Source organism: Psammomys obesus, unplaced genomic scaffold, assembly GCF_907164565.1.
Source record: "Psammomys obesus unplaced genomic scaffold, mPsaObe1.curated_primary_1811, whole genome shotgun sequence".
NCBI classification, from domain to species: domain Eukaryota; kingdom Metazoa; phylum Chordata; class Mammalia; order Rodentia; family Muridae; genus Psammomys; species Psammomys obesus.
Window position 1 is genome coordinate 804170 of NW_026590715.1, and position 20529 is coordinate 824698.

Consider the following 20529-nt stretch of genomic DNA (forward strand, 5'->3'; position numbering starts at 1 on the left):
TGAACACAGGGAACTTCCCAGAGACTCATACTCCAACCAAGGACTATTCGTGGAGATGACCTGGAACCCCTCCCTGCACAGGTGTAGCCCATGGTAGTTCAGTGTCCAAGTGGTTTACATAGTAATGGGAAGAGGGACTGCCTCTGACATAATCTGATTGGCCTGCTCGTTGATCACTTCCCCCTGAGGGGGGAGCAGCCTTACCAGGCCACAGAAGAGGACAATGCAGCCACTTTTGATGAGAACTGATAGACTAAGATCAGAAAGGAGAGGAGAACCTCCCCTATCAGTGGACTTGGGGAGGGGCATGCATGCAGAAAGGGGAGGGAGGGTGAGATTGGGAGGGGAGGAGGGAGGGGCTTATGGGGGGATACAAAATGAATAAAGTGTAATTAATAAAAAATTAAAAAAAGAAATGAGTTGGAAAATGAATGTAATTGTGATTTTATAGACAATCATGATTGAACAGGTCATGATAACTCTTCAATAAATGCAGCAAATTAATACATGGCTCCTCATTAGTAATATCAACACCATGAGATAGCAAAAGACCTCGTCTGAATATGAGTGAATTGAGGCCATGGGCCTATCTGTAACTATCTTCTATTAGGAGTGATTGGGCCATTTTCTTGATAAAATATACAGAAAGGTGGTAGAGACGTGGCAATGACAGACAGGATGGCTATTAAAGATTTGTTGAAAATGTATTTTCATACTGGGGATGTTCATCACTTAACAGTAAAAAACACATCTTGGCAGATGAAAAAAAAAATTCCCCATGGTGTCCCAAGATCTTTTGTTAAAATTGTTGTTGCTATTACTACTGTTGTTTTATAATCTGTTTTCTTTCTTAATTTTTATTTTATACATTTTAATTAAAATATATTTATATTGCTGTTCCATTCTCTTTCATCCCTTCAGCCCTTCCCAACCCCTTCCTCCAACTCCTTCTACATGCCCTCCCCAGCTTTCAAACTGAAAACCTCTTTTTCCCCCAATTATTATTGTTAAGATCCTTTGAATTATAGTGTATGTTGTGGAGGGTGAAGAACTGTTAAGTAAGAAAGCTTAGATTTTAGTTCTAGGTATGGCTCACCCTAAAGGATACTTTGACTACTGAAACTCACTAAAGTAACAAGTGCTAGATGGAAAACTTCAACTGGGAAGGATAATTTCACTGGTAGTGGTAGACTTGAAATCTGTTTCTCCCTAGCATTGAAAAGGAGGATAATATTTCAGGTTCTTCCTTACTGCAGTCCAAGGTATACAGTAGGTTATCCTATTTTGATGTCTCTCATTGTCTAGTATTATATTTTCAGATGTAATTAACAAAGGGGTTAACAAATTTGTTTCTCCCTAGCATTGAAAAGGAAGATAACCATTTCAGGTTCTTCCTTACTGCAGTCCAAGGTATACAGTAGGCTATCCTATTTTGATGTCTCTCATTGTCTAGTAGTATATTTTCAGATGTAATTAACAAAGGGGGTTGTGTTCATGAGTTTCTTCCTAGGAATTTTTTCTTTCCTGGAATTTTGTGGATTAACTTCTCCAAATGGAAAATGATGGAGAGGAAGGAAAGGACAGAAGGTGCTCTAAATGAAAGGATTTTCATTTTAATTTACTTTTCATGCATGCTGAACCCCATATTCTGCCAAACAGTCATGAGCCTTGCAAGAATTTTTTGATGCTTGCATTGACATCAAGTTGTTGGAAAGTTGAAGCTGCATGTAGGATAATATTAAGTGCCTTTCCCAAGGAAGATTTCATTTAAGTGCTTCAGGAAAACAGCACAATTCATTTGTCAATTTTGAGGCAACCATCCTTAGAGAATATGTAAAAGCTCAATTTGCAAGAAAGTAATTGATTGAATTTCTAGAACAGTTAGACCAAAATCTGATTGTTGTAAGTCAAAGGTCATGGGACAGTTTGGGGGCAAACAGCTGTGAGTGGAGAAAAATCTATAAAAAATACATTCATATAGCCCAACTCTAAAGGCTGATTAAGTAAATTAATTAAGTAAATTAATAGATACAGATAAAAAGACCTTTGTACCAAACAGTGAAAGCTATTATTTTTGATACATTTAATTTCAACAAGGTAGCTACTATTATTAATCTATTTATTCATTTTCTTGTTTGTATACATTTAGACTACTATGTATTTTTAAATAGTAAATATAATGATACAATAAAATTATACAAACCTCCAGTGAGCATGTTTAGGTTTCTGTGGGGTATGTGCTTATATGTAAAATATGTGATTCATATGATCTACATATGTTTTACAGTTTTCAAATCAAATAATTTTGTGTTGTACCAATTTTCAGTCCCATTATCCCTCTATAATGGGTACATTTCTATAAATTTTATTAATGATTCAAATTGTCACAATTCATCTTTAACACTTTTATGGATATAGAATAATAATAAAATGACAAATTTTATTAATGTCTTAGATTGTCATATTTTATATGTGACATTTATGGATTTGAAATAATACCTAATTAATTATATTTACATTTTCCTGATTCACATAGAAGTTAAAAATGTTTTTAAACTATGCTACCACCCCTATAGCCAAATTTCACATATACCTTATTTCTTTGTGTTGTCACTTTTAAAAATATTTATTACATTTATCCACATGTGTATGCATGCATATAGAAGTCAGAGGACAGCCTGGCGACTGTTCTATCTCTCTACATAACCGGTCGTAGGGGTCAAGTTAAACTCATTATGCTTTATGGCAAGTGCTTTGCTCTTCTGAGCCATTTTGCCACTTTTTTTTCTTTGATTATTTTTAATTGATTAATAAATTTTTAATTAAAAAGTTTTCTCTCATATAGTATATTTCAACCATAGTTTCCCTCTCTTTTGCCACTTTTCAAATTAGGGTTTGTGTGTGTGTGTGTGTCTGTATGTGACTTGTATATATTCCATGTGCACACATGTGTGTGTGTTTGTGTGTGTTTGCACGTGTGTGTGTATGTGTTCACATGCACATTCAGTTAACTGATGAATTCTAAGACTTTTTTGGTTCAAGATATGATGAAACTTTGGGGCCAATTCTTAAGTTTAAAAGGTAAAAATTCATAATCATGAGATTACCTAGAAAGGCCGAATGACAGATAACTCTGTATTGAGAACATGAAAAACATCCACTCTATATTTCATTTTTACTTTTGTTTGAGATGTGTGTTTATTTATGAATATAGTTGAAAATGTGCAACTTCTCTTTGACCTATATTAAGATGATTTTTCTCCTCTAAACTTTGTGTTTGTTTGCATTAATAAATAATCCAGTGTAGACTATTTTTACATCTATTAGAATAATTCAGCTTGCCTTTGATGTAATATTTCCATTTATTTATTCATTTCTTAGTTTGTTATACTACTGTTTGATACATAACCTATGATCACAGGTGTTCATGAATTCAAATGTTGCTTTTTCTTGCTACTACTTTTGTCCAGCCCACCATCATTTTCTGCATGTCTGATTGAAAGAAGACTAACTTTCTTCTCTCTACGTTTTATTTAATTGTTATTTACGTATGTATGAGTTATAGTGTTATATTTCAGCCCATACATATTATGATTATTTGCAATGATCAAATTGAGCCCAATTTTAATTCCTTACCCCCTGCTTTCTTTATAATTCTTTGGCACACTCTTTCCACGATGACTCCATAATTTTTCCTTTTTCTTCATTAAATTTGTGAAAAATTTTGAAACTGGTAGTGTTTTCAAAGACATCTTTGTTTGTCTCTCTGTCTGTATGTCTGTATTTATGTAGGTATTACCTATATTATTTCTTTGTGTTTTGTATTTAATTTTGTTTTGGTATGGGTTGTCCTTTCTCTCTTTACTTTCTTTGGATGTACTCTGTGGTCCTTCTGGAATCTTAACATACTTTTGAACATTGATTTTTTTTTTTTTTATGCCTTTAAGTTTTCTGTATCAATTGCACTCCAAGTACCAGTTTTAGAAAGCCAAAACAGAGAGGGCTTCAGCTGGGATACAAAGTGAACAAACTGTAATTAATATTAAAAAATAAAACTTTAATAAAAAAGAAAGCCAAAATAGGACTTCAGATATAAACATCTATCATTTTCTTTTTGCTTGGTTGTTTTTTGTTTTGTTTTGTTTTTTAAAGAGTAGTTTTCTCTGTGTATCCTTGGAGGTCCTAGACTCACTATGTAGACCAGGCTGTCCTGAGTTCACACAGAGATCTGCCTGCCTCTGCCTCCCTGAGTGCTAGGACTAAAGGCACACACCACTGTGCCTGGCTACATTTATTATTTTTAATCACTGCTGAGTATCCTTTCTAATCCCTCATTTTTTGTGGTATTTTGGAGAAGTCTATGTATATTCATTAGTTTATACTTATTCATTGGATTTAAATTTTTAAATATAAATTATAAATTTGACTGGGCTTTTATTTACTGAGACCCTATGTGTTTGTTGAATTTCCTATAGTATTCAATTTTTGACCCATGTATTTTGATTATATATTTTAGTACATATAGAATAGTTATGTTTTGTTAGTGTTATGAAAAAGAAAAATAAGGAATTATATGGATTTTTAAATTTTAATTTAATTTTCAAGAATTTCATACATAAATAGGATATGTATATAACTTCCACCTTATCTTCCCCCCTTAGCTCCTCTTATGTTTTCTCATTCCCCTTTAAGTTCATGAGTTTTTTTCTAAATTGTACACCACACACACACACACACACACACACACACACACATACACAGAATACACATATACACACATGCACACATACACACACATAACCTAGTGAATCTATAGTGTTGCTCAAATGTGTGTGTTTGTGTGTGTGTTTAGTGCTAAGCACTTGCGATTAGATAACCTACATCTGATAACCTATCAGGAGGCTCATCCCTAACAAAAAGATTGAAGAAGACTCTAAATATCTCCCATGTCCATAGATTAGCAAGAATTAATATTGTGAGAATGACAAGCATACCTAAATCATTCTACAAATTCAATGCTATATTGATCAAAGTCCCAGACATTCAACACAGAAATAGAAAAAAATAAAAAAATTCCTATTAAACCACAAAAGACCCCAGAAAGCCAAAGAAATCTCAAACAAAATGAACACTGCAGGAAGGATTAGCATTGCAGATTTCAAACTCTATTATTTCCAATAGGATGATCAAGGAATGTCTTTGATGTAGTGGCTTTCAAAAGACTTGTATTTTCCACTTGAGATACTCCTTTTAAAAAATACTGGAATGATACTTTACTGCAAAGGCAAACCTATTTTTTTCATAGCCCATCTTGTGCCTATTATATACAGTATTTTTTACTATCCTCAAATCATTTCAGTTGTTCTATTTTATATCTTCTGTGCTTTACCCTAATCTCCTGAATGTTTTATTTTCTTTTCTTATTTTCACAGAGTTAAAAATTTGTTTTTTTTTCTATTTTTTTGTATTTTATATCCTTTCAATCATATTCATGAGTGATTACCTTAAATGTTAATATATATATGACAACAAAATGTTTCTGTAAATAAAATTGAATGTATCTCACATCTACACTCTTCTTCCAAATCTTTTTTTTTTTGCATGTGAAATTTATTTTTTATTTTTTTTTATTTTTTTATTATTATTCTCATTAGTTACATTTTGTTAATTCTGTATCCCAGCTGTATCTCTCATTCCCTCCCCAATCCCACCCTCCCTCCCTCATCTCCTCCCTGCCCCTTTCCAAGTCCACTGATAGGGGAGGACCTCCTCCCCTTTCATATGACTCCATTTGGTCAGGTATTTTCAGGACTGGCTGCAAAGTCCTCCTCTGTGGCCTAACAGTACTGCTCCTCCCTTGGGAGGTGGGGAGGTCAAATTTTATAAAACCTCCCATGTTTTAAAGTTTTAAAGAATTTATTACCTTATATATTCTACTATCTTTTTACATGTAGCGTGTTCTGATTAGTGTATCTAACTTATTCTCCTAGCCCTTATTAACCATTTTTAAAGCTTATGCATACATACATTTGCCAGTATTTATGCTTGCTGTTCCCAGTTACATATTCATAAGTTCTACAAGAATATACTCTTTTAGAAGTCATTTTAAGAGGGTTTATTTAATCATTTACTTATAATTGTGCATAGAGAGCATACTTTATGTTAGGTAGAGTTTCAGATGCTGAAGAAATATCTGTGAACAGAAAAAAAAGTCCCTACCACAATGAAATTTTCTACCTATTGGAGTAAAAGAAATAGTAAACAAAGATATATTTTGTCAGTGCTGTGAAGAAGAAAAATAACAAATGGTTAGGAGAGAAGGATTGTGTTAAGATGTTCAAAGAATGTCTTTTCACTGTATGGTCCAATGAGACGAAAGACTATGGGGAAGCCAGCCATAAAAAAAGACAGAGGTAGAATGGCTCTTGAGTACTAAATGCTCTGTCCTACTGTACTTGTTTATAAATTAGCTTTATGCTGACCTAGCTCTTTTGGTATAAAATCCAGGAAAAATAGTCTCTACCTCTTCCTACCCTGGCATTTCCAAGACAATTTTTCTTTCTTTCATTTTTTTTTATTTCTCTTGTTACCTTTAAGAAGTCTGATGTCAATTAAATTGATAACTCTTTTCAGATAATGTCTTTTTAATTTTGTTCATGTGAACTCCTTTTTGGTATTCTTTGAGTCTACTCTGTGCTGGAATGGCTTTGCTCTATTTTAATGTATTGACTTTGCAGCTCATTATGGTTCTTGAACCTAAAAATACATCTATTTCAACAGTTCCAGGAAAGTTCATCCATTAGTTTACTGAAAATTGTTCATTCCCCACTTTCTGTATTCTCTCGTGTTCAGAATCTTCACAAACATCAACTAAATTTTCCCTTTCATTCTCTCATTTTTCGCTATCTGTCTGAAATGTAAACTGAGCAGTTTTTCTTCATATATACACTAGTTCATTAATCTCTCTTCAGTAATATCAAGTCTACTACCAATTAATTTTTTTTCTGGCAACTTTTTTCCTTCTATAGTATGTGACTTCAAACCTGTTTTTTCAAACCTATTTTTATTTTTCTCTTCCCCCCAAAACCTTTCTAATTTTAACAACACATATTTCCTAATCTCTATTTGAGAACTATATTGTATGAAGTCTTTGGAATGAGTATAATTTTTTTTATATACTGTATCAGATACTGACCATTGTCTTAGGTGTTTTGTTGCACATTGAATTATAGTGTTGTCCTTCCAGAGCCTTTTTGTGACATCACTTCCATTGGCATCCAAGACCATTTTTATATTAAATTCTCATTTTGAAGGTTTTAGATTAAGCAGACAATGTAAATTCACTTGAACATCAATCCAAGATTAAAAGAGTCTGAATTTCAACAGAAAGATCTTTCCGTTACCTCCACCCACTTTTTCTTTTCTTTTTTTTATTTTACTTTCTGGCTATGGTCTGATTCTGCCTTGCTAATTTTATTTAGTTCACTGCTTTTTCTGATGTTGGAGTATTTCATGATTGTGGCTTTATATGGGAGTCTAGTTCTAGTTTATAGGCATGAAGCATCTCTGTTTATAACTGTTATGCTAATTATTTATGAAACCTCTAGCCTCTCACAAAAGTGTTCTAGTTCAGGCAGCAATTGAAGATACTTCCCATTCTTAGAGATGGGAATGAGATATTTGATGTAAAAAAGAACAAGACTGTTTAATTTATAAAGATCTCAAACATGAAAGCAATAATGTATGGCAGGAAAGAGTTTGCTCAAGGTATGATTAGAAACAGTGAATTAAATTTTCATATACTTCTACTTGCTATTTAATTTCTTTTAACCTGGCTAGCTAAAAGATGTCTGTACATTTTGGCCTTTTAAAATTAATTTCAATTTTATTTAGAATTCAAAACAAAATAAAAATTAAATTCAAAATTATTTAGTAAAACTATATGAAGCATTCTTCCAGTCACCAATCAAATAAAACTCATTTAATAATTTTTTTCTTAGTTTATTCCCTTTGTATCCAAACTGTAGCACCTATCCCCATCCCCTCCCAATCCAACTCTCCCTTCCTCCTTTTTTCCTATACTCCTCTGCCAGTCCAGTGATAAGGGAGGTCCTCCTCCCCTTCCATCTGACCCTAGTCTATCAGGTCTCTGGGTAAGATGCTCAATCTTCGTTCAGAAAGGCAAATGAGATGAACATCAGAAGAGGGGAAAATGGGGAAAAGGACAGGAGCCTTCCACAGAGGACCTCTGAATGACTCTACCCAACAGTGTATCAAAACATATGCTAAGACTCATATCCAACCTTTGGGCAGAGTACAGGGAATCTTATGAAAGAAAGGGGAGATAGAAAGATCTAGAGGGAACAGAAGCTCTACAAGCAGAGCAACAGAAGCAAGAACTTTGGGCCCAGGGTTTTTTTTTTTTTTCTGAGACTAACACTCCAAAAAAGGACCACGCATGGAGATAACCTAGAACCCCTGCAACAGCAGTAGCCCATGGCAGCTCAGTGTCCAAGAGGGTTCCTTATTTAATAATTTTAAAAAGCAGAATTTTAAAGTTTGAATAAAGTTTAATACAAAGCACGGAATGTCTGTAAAATATATTTTAAATGTCAAAATAATTTTTGTGCATCCTAATAGCCTTTCAATGCTTAACTTTATTGAAATGTTTAGTTCTTATTTTTTATGGATATGAGTCAAGTATTCTTATTATATGTGGATAATTTATTCTTTTCAAACCTAGTAACTTTTTTGTTCAAAAGTATTTTAGTTTTTAGAAATATTTTTTAATTTAATATTTTTATATTTATAAAAGTATATATGAGGCTAGTGTTACAATTCTCACTTTACACAGAAATAAAATAAAACTTGGTTAAGTGGATTAGCTGAGTCACATAGCTAGCACATGAGAAGATCAGAATTTTGCCCAGGCCAGTCTAGCTCTAACACCATTTTTAGTACTCATGTGACTATGTCTGGAATCTTTACTTTAGTAAAATAATCAGTGATGCTGTGCTTGTTCTTGGGTGTTGACCAGAGAGGACTGTTGGACACAAGCGAAAGTCTTTATTGGCCAGCTGGCGACCAGATTGGGTGTTCAGGATCCCATCACATGCTGAGCCTTTCTTGGGGAGAGCTTCAAGCACAAATACCATGTTCTGGCTTGACGTACTTCAGTTAAGATCAGTTAGTCAGTAGCAGAACTCCAAAAGCCAAAAGCAAGAAATATTTTTGACAAAGCAAAATATAATAATATAAAACAAAAACAATCACATTAAAGTTGGACAAGGCAAACCAACAAAAAGAAAAGGCCTTAAGAGTAGACTCAGGAATCAGAGACCTACTCATTCACATACCCAGAAATCCCCTGAATACATGTATAAAGCTAGAGCACAGATGAAATTTGTATAAAAATATATGGATTGATTTTTATGGTTATGGTTGTAATGACCTTCAATATCCAGATAAAATCATTCATCTATAAAGACAAAGAATTTTTTTTTTCTAGAGATACCATGGCATAGAGAAGAAACGTGTTCAGCTTGTAGTATATGTAGGGCAGTGTTGGAAATGACTTTTCTGGTAAAGTATGTTGGATATATGGTTAGATATTATCAGTAATTGGTAAATATGGCAGAAATTTTCAGTGCTTCTAATAGACTCTTCCATTATATCACAGGAAATATTTCAGTTAATATTTGCCAAGTGCATTGTTGATCCTCATCAGAACCCTACTGAAAACTTGTTTCAATCTTTCTTTATTGCTCTCTCTGTTCTAGGAATATACTATTGATGTCTTTTTTAGACAAACATGGCATGATGAAAGACTAAAATTTGATGGACCCATGAAGATCCTTCCACTCAACAATCTTCTGGCTAGTAAGATATGGACTCCTGATACCTTCTTCCACAATGGCAAAAAATCAGTGGCTCACAATATGACCACACCCAACAAGCTGCTCAGACTGGTGGACAATGGGACCCTCCTCTATACAATGAGGTAAGAAAGTGGTACCCACCGCTCACAATATGTTGGATCAAGGACATGTGTTGAAAGTAGTGGGTTTGAGGTTATACACCAAAAATTCCTTTGGTTTATCATACAGACACATGTATGTTATTTTTAATATTTACCTAGTAATATATACATATATATGAATTCAATACTTTTAAATATATACTATACTTTCAAGATTATGTATTTGTACAAAATATGTATGTATATTGAAAATGTATTTGTATATATTTGAAAATATATTTGTATAATATATGTACATATTTTGAAACATATATATGTATATATTTCAAGTTCATATATTTGCACATGCATATTGCTACATAATCACAGTTTTCACACATTTACATGCATACATACATACCTGAATAGTCTATATTCCACATAGTTATAATATGTACATTCTGAGACACAAAGAAGTTTGTCGATATTCTATAAATATGTACATATTATTTTGACAAGATGGCAGGGCTGGGAGGACACTGTGTCTGAGGAGCAGGACAGCAGTGTCAACACAGTGACCAGGAGACTGAATTCTGGGACCTAAAATACCAGCTTTTGTGATTACAAGGTGAGAGGAAATCCTACGGTGTGGAAATCAATTGGGACTGACCTCAGGTCATCCAGTCAATCCCTGGAAAAGTCCTGGGGACTGGCGGTTGCACCCGCCACTGCAGATTGGAGCACAGAGCCTCCTGCGGTACCCCTAGTTGCCATTCCGGACTGGGACACATAGCTTCTGACCCAGAGTGAGGCGTCCAACCTCCGGACCAGAGTGGAGACCTCAGTTGCCAGCCTACAGAGGAGTACACAACCTCAGGCTCAGAGCAGCACACCCAACCACCATTCTAGACTGGGGTGCACAGTCTCCTGCCCAAAGCAGAGCACTCATCCTCTGGCCCAGAGACTTGCTGTGCATTCGACTCACCTTCCCAGACAGAATTGAGTGCCCCAGGGTACCAGACTGAATTTCCTTATTAGGAAAAAAACCACAGCTAAGGAATCAGCAGGTTCTTCAAGAGGACTGTACCTGGAAAACAGTGTAACAACAGTAGTAGCTCACTAAATTCAGAACGAGAAACCCAGCAGCAAGGCAGCTGTCTCCAGGACTTGAACGGGTGAGAGGAGAGCCCCCCTGACTAACAAAGACCACAGCCACTACTCAGGTCTATACATCTGAGGTGAGCAGTGGCAATTCCTGAGAAACAGTGGCCATACAATGACCATACCCAAAAAGCAGAGGAGGCCTCCTTCAGGAAAAATCATCTTCCTGCTGAGGAGATTCTCCCTAACCCAGGATTCCAGGAAGCACCAGAAACTAACAGCCAACACCTAAAACAGCCCAGTGGGTAGAGGTCAACGTAAAAGCTCAACCAACAAAAGACAGAGCAATATGGCATCTCCAGAACCCAGCTATCCAGGAGTGAGCAGCCCTGGATAACCCAGCATAACTGAAATTCAAGAAGAAGACCTTACATCTATGCTGATGAAGAGGCTACTAGAAGAAACAAATAAAATACGTAAAGAATTAGAGAAAGATAAAAATCAAACAGATTATGGCCATCTGTGAAGAAATACAGGAAGATGCAGCTAAACAGTTTGTGGCCTTCTAGGAGAAATAACTAAATCACTGAAAGAAATAAAAGAAACAGAGGTTGGTTCAAACAAACAGCTGAAAGAAGTGATGGAAAAACAGGAAAATACAATCAGACAGGTAAAGGAAATAAACAAAACAACTCAAGATATGAAGACAGAATTGGAAAAATTAAAGAAAACACAAATGGAGGAAATCAAGGAGAAGAAGAATTTAGGAAAGAAAACAAGAACTACAGAGATAAGCATAACCAATAGACTACAAGAGATGGAAGAAAGAATCTCAGGTATAGAAGATAAAGTAGAAGAAATCGATGTATCTGTCAAAGAAAATGTTAAATCCAAAACATTCCTGACACAGACCGTCCAAGAAATCCAAGACAATATGAAAAGACAAAACCTAAGAATAACAGGAATAGAGGAAAAAGAAGACTCCCTGCTCCAAGGCCCAGAAAATACCTTCAACAAAATCATAGAAGAAAATTTTCCCAACTTAAAGGAGAGGCCTATAAGAATACAGGAGGCCTACAGAACACCTAATAATTAGACCAGAAAAGAAAATCCTCCCACCACATAATAATCAAAACAGTAAGTATACAGAACAAAGAAAAAATACTAAAAGCTACGAGAGAAAAAGGCCAAGTAACACATAATGCAAACCGATTAGAATCACACCTGACTTCTCAACAGAGATTATGAAAGCAAGAAGGGCCTGGACAGATATAATGCAGAATCTATGAAAACACAGATGTCAGCCCAGGCGAATATATCCAGCAAAACTCTGTCATCATAGATGAAGAAAAAAAGATATTCAATGACAAAAACAAATTCAGACAATACCTACCCACAAATCTAACATTACAGAAGATACTAGAAGGAAAAATAGAACCCAGGAAAACTAACTACATTCAGGAAAACATAGGAAACAAATAACCTCACTATAGCAAAGCTAAAAGTAGCCAAGCACACAAACACACTACCACAGCCAACAGCACAATCAAAACTTCTAATGGCCACTGGTCATTAATCTCCCTTAACATCAATGGACTCAACTCTCCAATAAGAAGACACAGACTAACAGAACGGATGCATAAACAAGACACAACAATCTGTTGCATACAAGAACTACACCTAAGTCACTAAGATAGATATTACCTGAGAGTAAAGGGCTGGAAGACGGTTTTTCAAGGAAATGGACCCAAGAAGCAAGCAGGAATAGCTGTTCCAATATCTGATAAAATAGATTTTCAACCAAAATTAATCAAAAGAGATGGGAAGTCATTTCATACTCATCAAAGGAAAACTACACCAAGAAGATACCACAATTCTGAACATCTATGCCCCAAATACAAGGGTACTCACATTTGTAAAAGAAACATTAATAAAACTTAAACCACACATACATCCCCATACATTAATCGTGGGAGACTTCAACAACCTACTCTCAACACAGGACAAGTCAACAAACAAGAAATTAAACAGAGAAGCAATGACTATAACAGAGGTCATGAATCAAATGGACCTAACAAACTTCTACAGAACATTTCACCCAAACACAAAAATACAATAGTATACTTAAGTGACCCCAAAAATTCTACCAGGGAACTCCTACAATTGATACATGCCTTCAGCGAAGTGGCTGGATACAAAATTACCTCAAAGTAATAATTGGCCCTCCTGTACAAAAGACAAAATGGCTGAGGAAGAAATCAGGGAAACAACACCCTTCACAATAGCCACAAAAGACATAAAGTACCTTGGTGTGACCCTAGCCAAGCAAGTCAATGAGTTGTATGAAGAAAGAAGGAAAAGAAGACCTCCCCTACCAGTAGACTTGGGGAGGGGCTTGCGTGGAGAATGAAGAGGAAGGGAGAGATTTGGAGGGGAGGAGGGAGAGAACTACAGGTGGGGATACAAAGTGAATAGAGTGTAATTATTGAAAAAAGTTAAAATAAAAACATGTACATATTCATAGACTTATGTGTATGAGCAAAGCACATATGTATTCAAGACCACCTAAATAGATAAATTTACAAAAACATTTGAAGAGGTATAAGCACTGTACTCTCTAGAGCATGGTAGTCTCAAATACAGTAGCAAAGCAGCCTGATGAGTTATAAAAAGCAAAAGAGATAGTGATAGATATTCTTTAGACAATTTAAAATAAAAATTTGTTTTACGTCTCATTGCCTGGGGTACAGAAGTTTTATATGACTAATTTTTTAAAATAATTTCAAATTATACTTATCAATTTAAACATTGATAAAATATAAAAACATGTGCCTTTCTACCTATATCCTAATACATGAAACTGTACAGTTTTATATTTCATTATTATTATTATTATTATTATTATTATTATTATTATTATTATTATTATTATTATTTGGGTAATTTGATTTTGTGGTAGGTAGAAGAAGAATGTCCCTTATAGGCTCATATGTTGAATGCTTAGTCACCAGGGAGTAAACCGGTTTAAAAAGATTAGCAAGTGTGGCCTTCTTGGGAAAACTGTGCCATTGAGGGTGCACTTTGAAGCTTCAAAAGATTGTGCCAGGCTCAGTCTCTATCTGCTGCTTATGGATCAGGATGTAGCAATGGCTTATTAGGATATAGGTAGAAAGGCAAGCTTCTAGTTAGATAAACACTTTCTTCATAAGTGTTGCCTTCGTCACAGTACCTCTTCACAGCAATAAACAGTGACTAAGACAGTTGTCATGGCATTTTGATGTCAAAAAGATTAATTTTTGCTGGACACATCCCTGTATTTCCAGCACTCAGAGAGGCAGAAGAGGCAGAGGTAGGGGCAGAGGCAGAGGCAGGCGGATCTCTGAATTTGAGGGCAGCCTGGTCTACAAAGTGAGTCCATTACAGCCAAGGCTACAGAGAGAAATGCAAAAATCATGTAATCATACAGGCTTCATCTAATGATTTAAAAGGAAAGGAAAGGGAGGCCAGGAAATCTATAGCAAGGTCAGATTCCCTGAGAGCACCCCTGAGATGGAGGAATGTGTAGCTGTAAGAGTTAAGCTGAAAATACAGGAACTAAGACATGCTAGGAAAATGTAGTATCCACTGAGGAAAATTGCTGGAAGTGATTAGAAACAGACCAAAATGACTACATAGGCTATATATAACTAGTAAGGTCTTAAGAGCCAAGACTGTCTAAGTCCTTTCTGTTCCTGAGACTCTAAACACAGAGGTATAGAATTTAATGTATTCACTGCTGAGTTTTGATCTTCTCATTTGCCGAATCCCTCCTGCCTATATCCTTATTCCGTCTGTTTTGAAATGGGGATGTTTAATATACATTATTGTACTTTGACAGATTTTTTTTCATCTTATAGAAGGTCACATTTAAGAATTTGCTTCACATATTAGTAAAGAGTTTGATCCTTTCATCACTGTTTAAACTGCAGGGAAAGAATTGATTTGGTTTGTACGAAAGAGATGTAAAGTGTTGATGAAACTATGATCTTGTCGTATCTTTATTTGCAAGCTAAATATGACTTGAGGTGATGTGCTTAGGTGTCAAAATTAACAAGGCATGGAATTGTGATCAACAATCTTGACTGCCATCTTGGAAGAAATTGAGGAATGTCTGGGAGAGTGGTAACGCACACCTCTACATATGGGCCAAGTATTTTTTTATTAATTATTTTTTATTAATTACAATTTTTTTCACTTTGTATCCTAGCTGTAGCCTCCTCCCTTGCCCCCTCACAATCCTACCCTCCCTTCCTCATCTCCTCCCATGCCCCTCCCCCAGTCCACTGATAGGAGAGGTCCTCCTCCCCTTCCATCTGACCCTAGCCTATCAGGTCTCATCAGGACAGGCTGCACTGTCTTCCTCTGTGGCCTGGTAAGGCTGATTCCCCCTCAGGGGGAAGTGATCAAAGAGCCAGTCACTGAGTTCATGTCAGAGACAGTTCCTGCTCCCCTTACTTTAGAGCTCACTTGGATACTGAGCTGCCATGGGCTACACATGTGAACATGTTCTAGGTTATCTCCATGCATGGTCCTTGGTTGTAGTTTCTGTCTCAGAAAAGATTCCTGTGCCCAGATTTTTTTTTGGTTCTGTTACTCTTCTTGCAGAGCTCCTGTCCCCTCCAGGTTTTTTATCTCCCCCTTCTTTCATAAGATTCCCTGCACTCTGCCTAAAGTTTGTCATTTTTCAAAATAGGAACCATGACAAATATTGGCAGCACCAATCCATAAAATGAGAATGGAGTTGGTTATTTTAACAATGTAAATGTTGGTATAAATGTTAAAGGATTTGATAGTTTAAAAAGTTGGGAATGAACAGAAGAGTACTGAAATAATAATGATTTTTACAATTATCTTCATCGGTATCACAAGAACACAGTGCTTGACATTATTCTGGTCACTTATCTTTTATAATCTTCATAGCTACCTTAAGACCTAGGGACTATTATCTCTACCTTAAGGATAAGGAAACTGAGAAAAATGGAGAAAAAGGGAGATGTATAATGTCTGCACAGTAGTTAAAGGTCAGGTTCTATTTGCTATAAATGGAGAGTATAGCACATATTTGTCAGATAGCAGAAAAGAGCAGATTCAAAGATCAATACTGAGGACACTGCAGAACTAGCATTTTTATGAAAGAAAAGTGTAAAGGTTGGCATCAAAACTACAGTTAGATAGATTTGCCTCTATTTGAAAATATGTGTGCTTAAAAAGAGGTAGGGAGTAAATCAGTCCAATTAGACAGCAGTTGGTTGCCACAAAGATGTAAGTACCACTATTCCACTTTTAGGAATATTCTACCATTGTTGTGGTTCATTAAATGTCACAGCAAGGTAGAGTTACCAATTGCTTCCCTCCCTTGTTAGCTTGCATAGACATTTCCATTCCCAGGAGATCAGGGAAGAGACTTTCAGGGTATATCCAGCTTAAATTTTGTGAGGCCTATGCCCAAAACAAATGGTGCTTTCAGCCATAGGGACTTACTGTCAGCCTCTGGGAACCAACTAAGTGCCACCGCAGTAGCCTGTATTATTTGGGGAGTCTATTGTACTAACCCAGCCAAAAACTCAGAAGGAAGTTTCTCATACTTGTTACTAGCATTTTAGGTTGCTTTTGGTTTTGTTTGATAGTCTATGGCTCTTGGTTGGGGGAGAGTATTACCATTTCAAGTGGCATAACATCATTGAATATGTATAGGTATGTGTAGCTATATACTTTCATGTACTATGTGTCATTTTAGGTAAATATAATATAATATAAATCTTTATGGATTTTTCAAACATTGTTTTTTTCCCTCTCTCCCCCTCTCCTTCTGCACTGACCTTCCTCATCGCCTCTCTAATTAAAGCCCTATCCATTTTCTAGTTTTCTCTCCATATTATTTATATCCTGCTATCCCTCTTTCTCCCACTCCTTCTCAAATCCATATTTTTGATATTAAAGCCATAAAACATAAAAAGGTGGGATATATAAATGTATATGATGTAAAAGAATAGATTGTATGTAATATAACATCAGAACAGGGATAAATGGAAGAAAGCCACAATTGTATTAAAGTGAAGGAAGGAAAAGAGGTTGGTAGTACATTGTGGAAAGGACAGCATATATTACATGTAAGAAGAAGACAGGATAATATGAGGATGATAGAATGATAAACTGGGTATGCTCAGTGTTAAAAATGTGAATAATAAGAGGAGCAGAGAATGATATAAAGGAATGAAAGTGAGAACAGTAGAATAGCGAATGGATTAAAATAGCAATGGAAAACATGAGCAGTGAAAGAAAAAAAAGAGGAGGTGATGGAGAGATGGTTCAGTGGTTACGAATGCTTACTGCTTTTGAAAAGGGTTAGGATTCAGTTTCCAGGACTTCTACCTGAAAGCTTACAATTACCTATAGTTCCAGAATATCTGACATCTTCTTATGGCCTTTACCAGCACTTCACTCAAATGTGTGCCCCCCAAAAAAAACCCCACAAATCTTATGTAATATATGAGTTTTGGCGAAGAGGGAGGCAGAGAAGAAAAGCAAGGATGTAAATACTGAACTATGAGGAGAGAACATGAAGATGCACCTTGAAGAGGACCAAAGATGAAGCTGAGAAAATGGTTAGTCACCATAAAAATAGTTGGATGAATAGGAAGAGGGTAGCTATACTCTGAATCAGACAAGAAAGTGAGGTTTTATGAGCTAGGTATATAGGTAGATGCATTTATGCTTCTTTTGAAGTATAGTAGAGAAAGGACACAAGTACAGAAGGTGGTGAAACCATTATTTTCCTACACTTGAGATCCAGAAGGTGGGCAGGAAGAGGAATGAGGCTCAAAACTCTAAGATAAAAGTCTTCCCTCTTTTTATGGCTCCACAAGTGATTCATCTAGTGATCTTTACAAGTCACAAGCTGTTTCCTTTCCCCAGTTCTTCATGTAATTACACTAGCTGCTGCCTACAACATAGAAAGTAGAAATCGAATAAAGCCTGCAGACCATTTAGATGTTTTCAGAAAGTCTCACTGTTTATTATTATTGTCAATAGCATTGTTATTGTTATTGTGATGCTCATTAATTTTATTCTGGATTCCAAGACAAAGCTATGAAGGATAGCTACTTGGAAAATTTGAACCAGGTCTTTCATGAGTATGTAACTGGGGCAATAAGAGAGGCTTTGTTTTCCCGCATCTTGGAAATTCAGGATGACCATGAAATGTAGGCTAAGCCCTAATACCCACTGTTTATCTCAGCAATACACACACTAATATGGAACAACACACTGAAGTTTCACAGAAATATCCCTACATGATACCCACACTTAGGAACTATTCTAAACTACCCAAGTTAGACTATATATTGTGTACACTTTCTTTACTAATGGTATAATAGTTACCGATAAAAAATAAATATGTAATGTTCATCATGCCTGGTGTCAGTGATATAGTAATAGTCTTCTTCAGTTCTGAATAGGATAGAAAGTACTCATAAAATTTAATTCGATTTTATTTCATTGAATCACCTGCTTAACGACACATTTATAAAAGACCTTAGTATGTGAAAGACTCTGGGATATGTATTGAGCTACAGAGAAAAAATGCCATGTAGTTCTTAAAGACTTCACTTCATAGTATAGCATATACAAGTATATATAGTTTATATCGTTTATATAGTCTATACAGCATATATAATATATATTTAAGGAGGCACATACAATAGTGCAAAATCTCTTCATAGGGAGATATATGGTCATGCTACCAAAGCAATATAGAGATTCAATGCAATTCCCATCGAAATACCAACACAATTCTTTACAGACCTTGAAAGAAAAATTCTCAACTTCATACAGAAAAAGAAAAAAAAAACCAGAATTGCCAAAATTATCCTGTACAACAACAGATCATTGGAAGGTATCTCCATCCCTGATCTAAGCTATACTGTAGAGCAATGGTAATAAAAACTGCATGGTTCTGGCATAGAAACAGAATGATGGATCAACGAAATCAAATAGACAACCCATAGATGAAGATCAGAAAGAAGGAGAGGAGGACCTCCCCTATCAATGGACTTGGAGAGGGGCATGCATGCAGAAAGGGGGGGAGGGTGGGACCGGGAGGGGAGGAGGGAGGGGCTTATGGGGGATACAAAATGAATAAAGTATAATTAATAAAAGTTAAAAAAAATCTAAACTAAAAACCCCAAAGATAAATTGTCAGGGAACACATTTCAGGAAATTGTCATTACAAAAAGCACTTCCCTTTACATAATAATAAAACCACACACCTCTGGATACTTGATTTTTGACAAAGAAGCCAAAACCATACAAATGGAAAAAAAACAGCATCTTCAACAAATTGTGTTGGTCTAACTGGGTGTCTACATGTAGAAAAACTAAAATAGATCCATATTTATCACCCTGCACAAAACTAAATTCCAAGTGGATCAAAGACCTCAACATAAAAGGAGACACATTAAACCTATTAGAAGAAAAAGTTGGGAAGATCCTTGAACTCATTGGCATAGGAAACAACTTCCTGAACAGAACACAACAGAACACGAACAGCACAGGCTTTAAGAGCAACAATCAATATATGGCACTTCAAGAAACTGAAAACTTCTGTAAAGCAAAGGACACAATCATCATAACAAAATGACAGCCTACAGACTGAAAAGGAACTTCACCAACCCTATATCTGACAGAAGGCTAATATCCAGAATATATAAAGAACTCAAGAAGTTAAATACCAACAAATCAAGTAACCCAATTAAAAATGGGATACAGAGCTAAACAAAGAATTCTCTGTAGAGGAATATAGAATGGCAGAGAAACACTTAAAGAAATGCTCAACATCCTTAGTCATCAGGGAAATGCAAATCAAAACGACCCTGAGATTTCACCTTATACCCATCAGAATGGCTAAGATCAAATACTTAAGTGACAATACATGCTGAAGAGTATGGGGAGATGGGGAATCCTCCTGCATTGCTGGTGGGAATGTAAACTTGTACAACCACTTCGGAATCAATCTCAGACAATTAAAAATAGTGCTTCCTCAAGATCCAGATATCCCACTCCTAGGCATAGATCCAAAATATGCTCAAGCACACAACAAGGACATTTGCTCAGCCATGTTTTTAATGACTTTATTCATAATAGGCAGAATCTGGAAACAACCCAGATGCTCCTCAGTTGAGGAATGGATAGAGAAATTGTGGTATGTTGACACAATGGAATACTACTCAGCAATTAAAAACAAGGAAATCATGAAATTAGCAGGCAAATGGTGGGAACTAGAAAAGATCATCCTGAGTGAGGTATCCCAGAAGCAGAAATACACACATGATATATACTCACTTTTAAGCAGATATTAGATGTGTAATATAGGATAAACATAATAAAATCTGTACACCTAAAGAAGCTAAGCAAGAAGGAGGACCCTGGGTAAG

General features: G+C 35.6%; 1 protein-coding gene across 3 annotated transcripts in view; it reads left to right on the forward strand.

The window, feature by feature from the left end:
* Gabra3 (gamma-aminobutyric acid type A receptor subunit alpha3) overlaps positions 1-20529 on the forward strand; it is a 305868-nt gene that overhangs the window by 213216 nt on the left and 72123 nt on the right. For all 3 annotated transcript variants that reach the window (XM_055608773.1, XM_055608771.1, XM_055608772.1), the window contains one exon: positions 9780-10000. In XM_055608773.1, coding sequence (XP_055464748.1) covers positions 9780-10000 — 221 coding nt within the window. The remainder of the gene's footprint in view (positions 1-9779; positions 10001-20529) is intronic.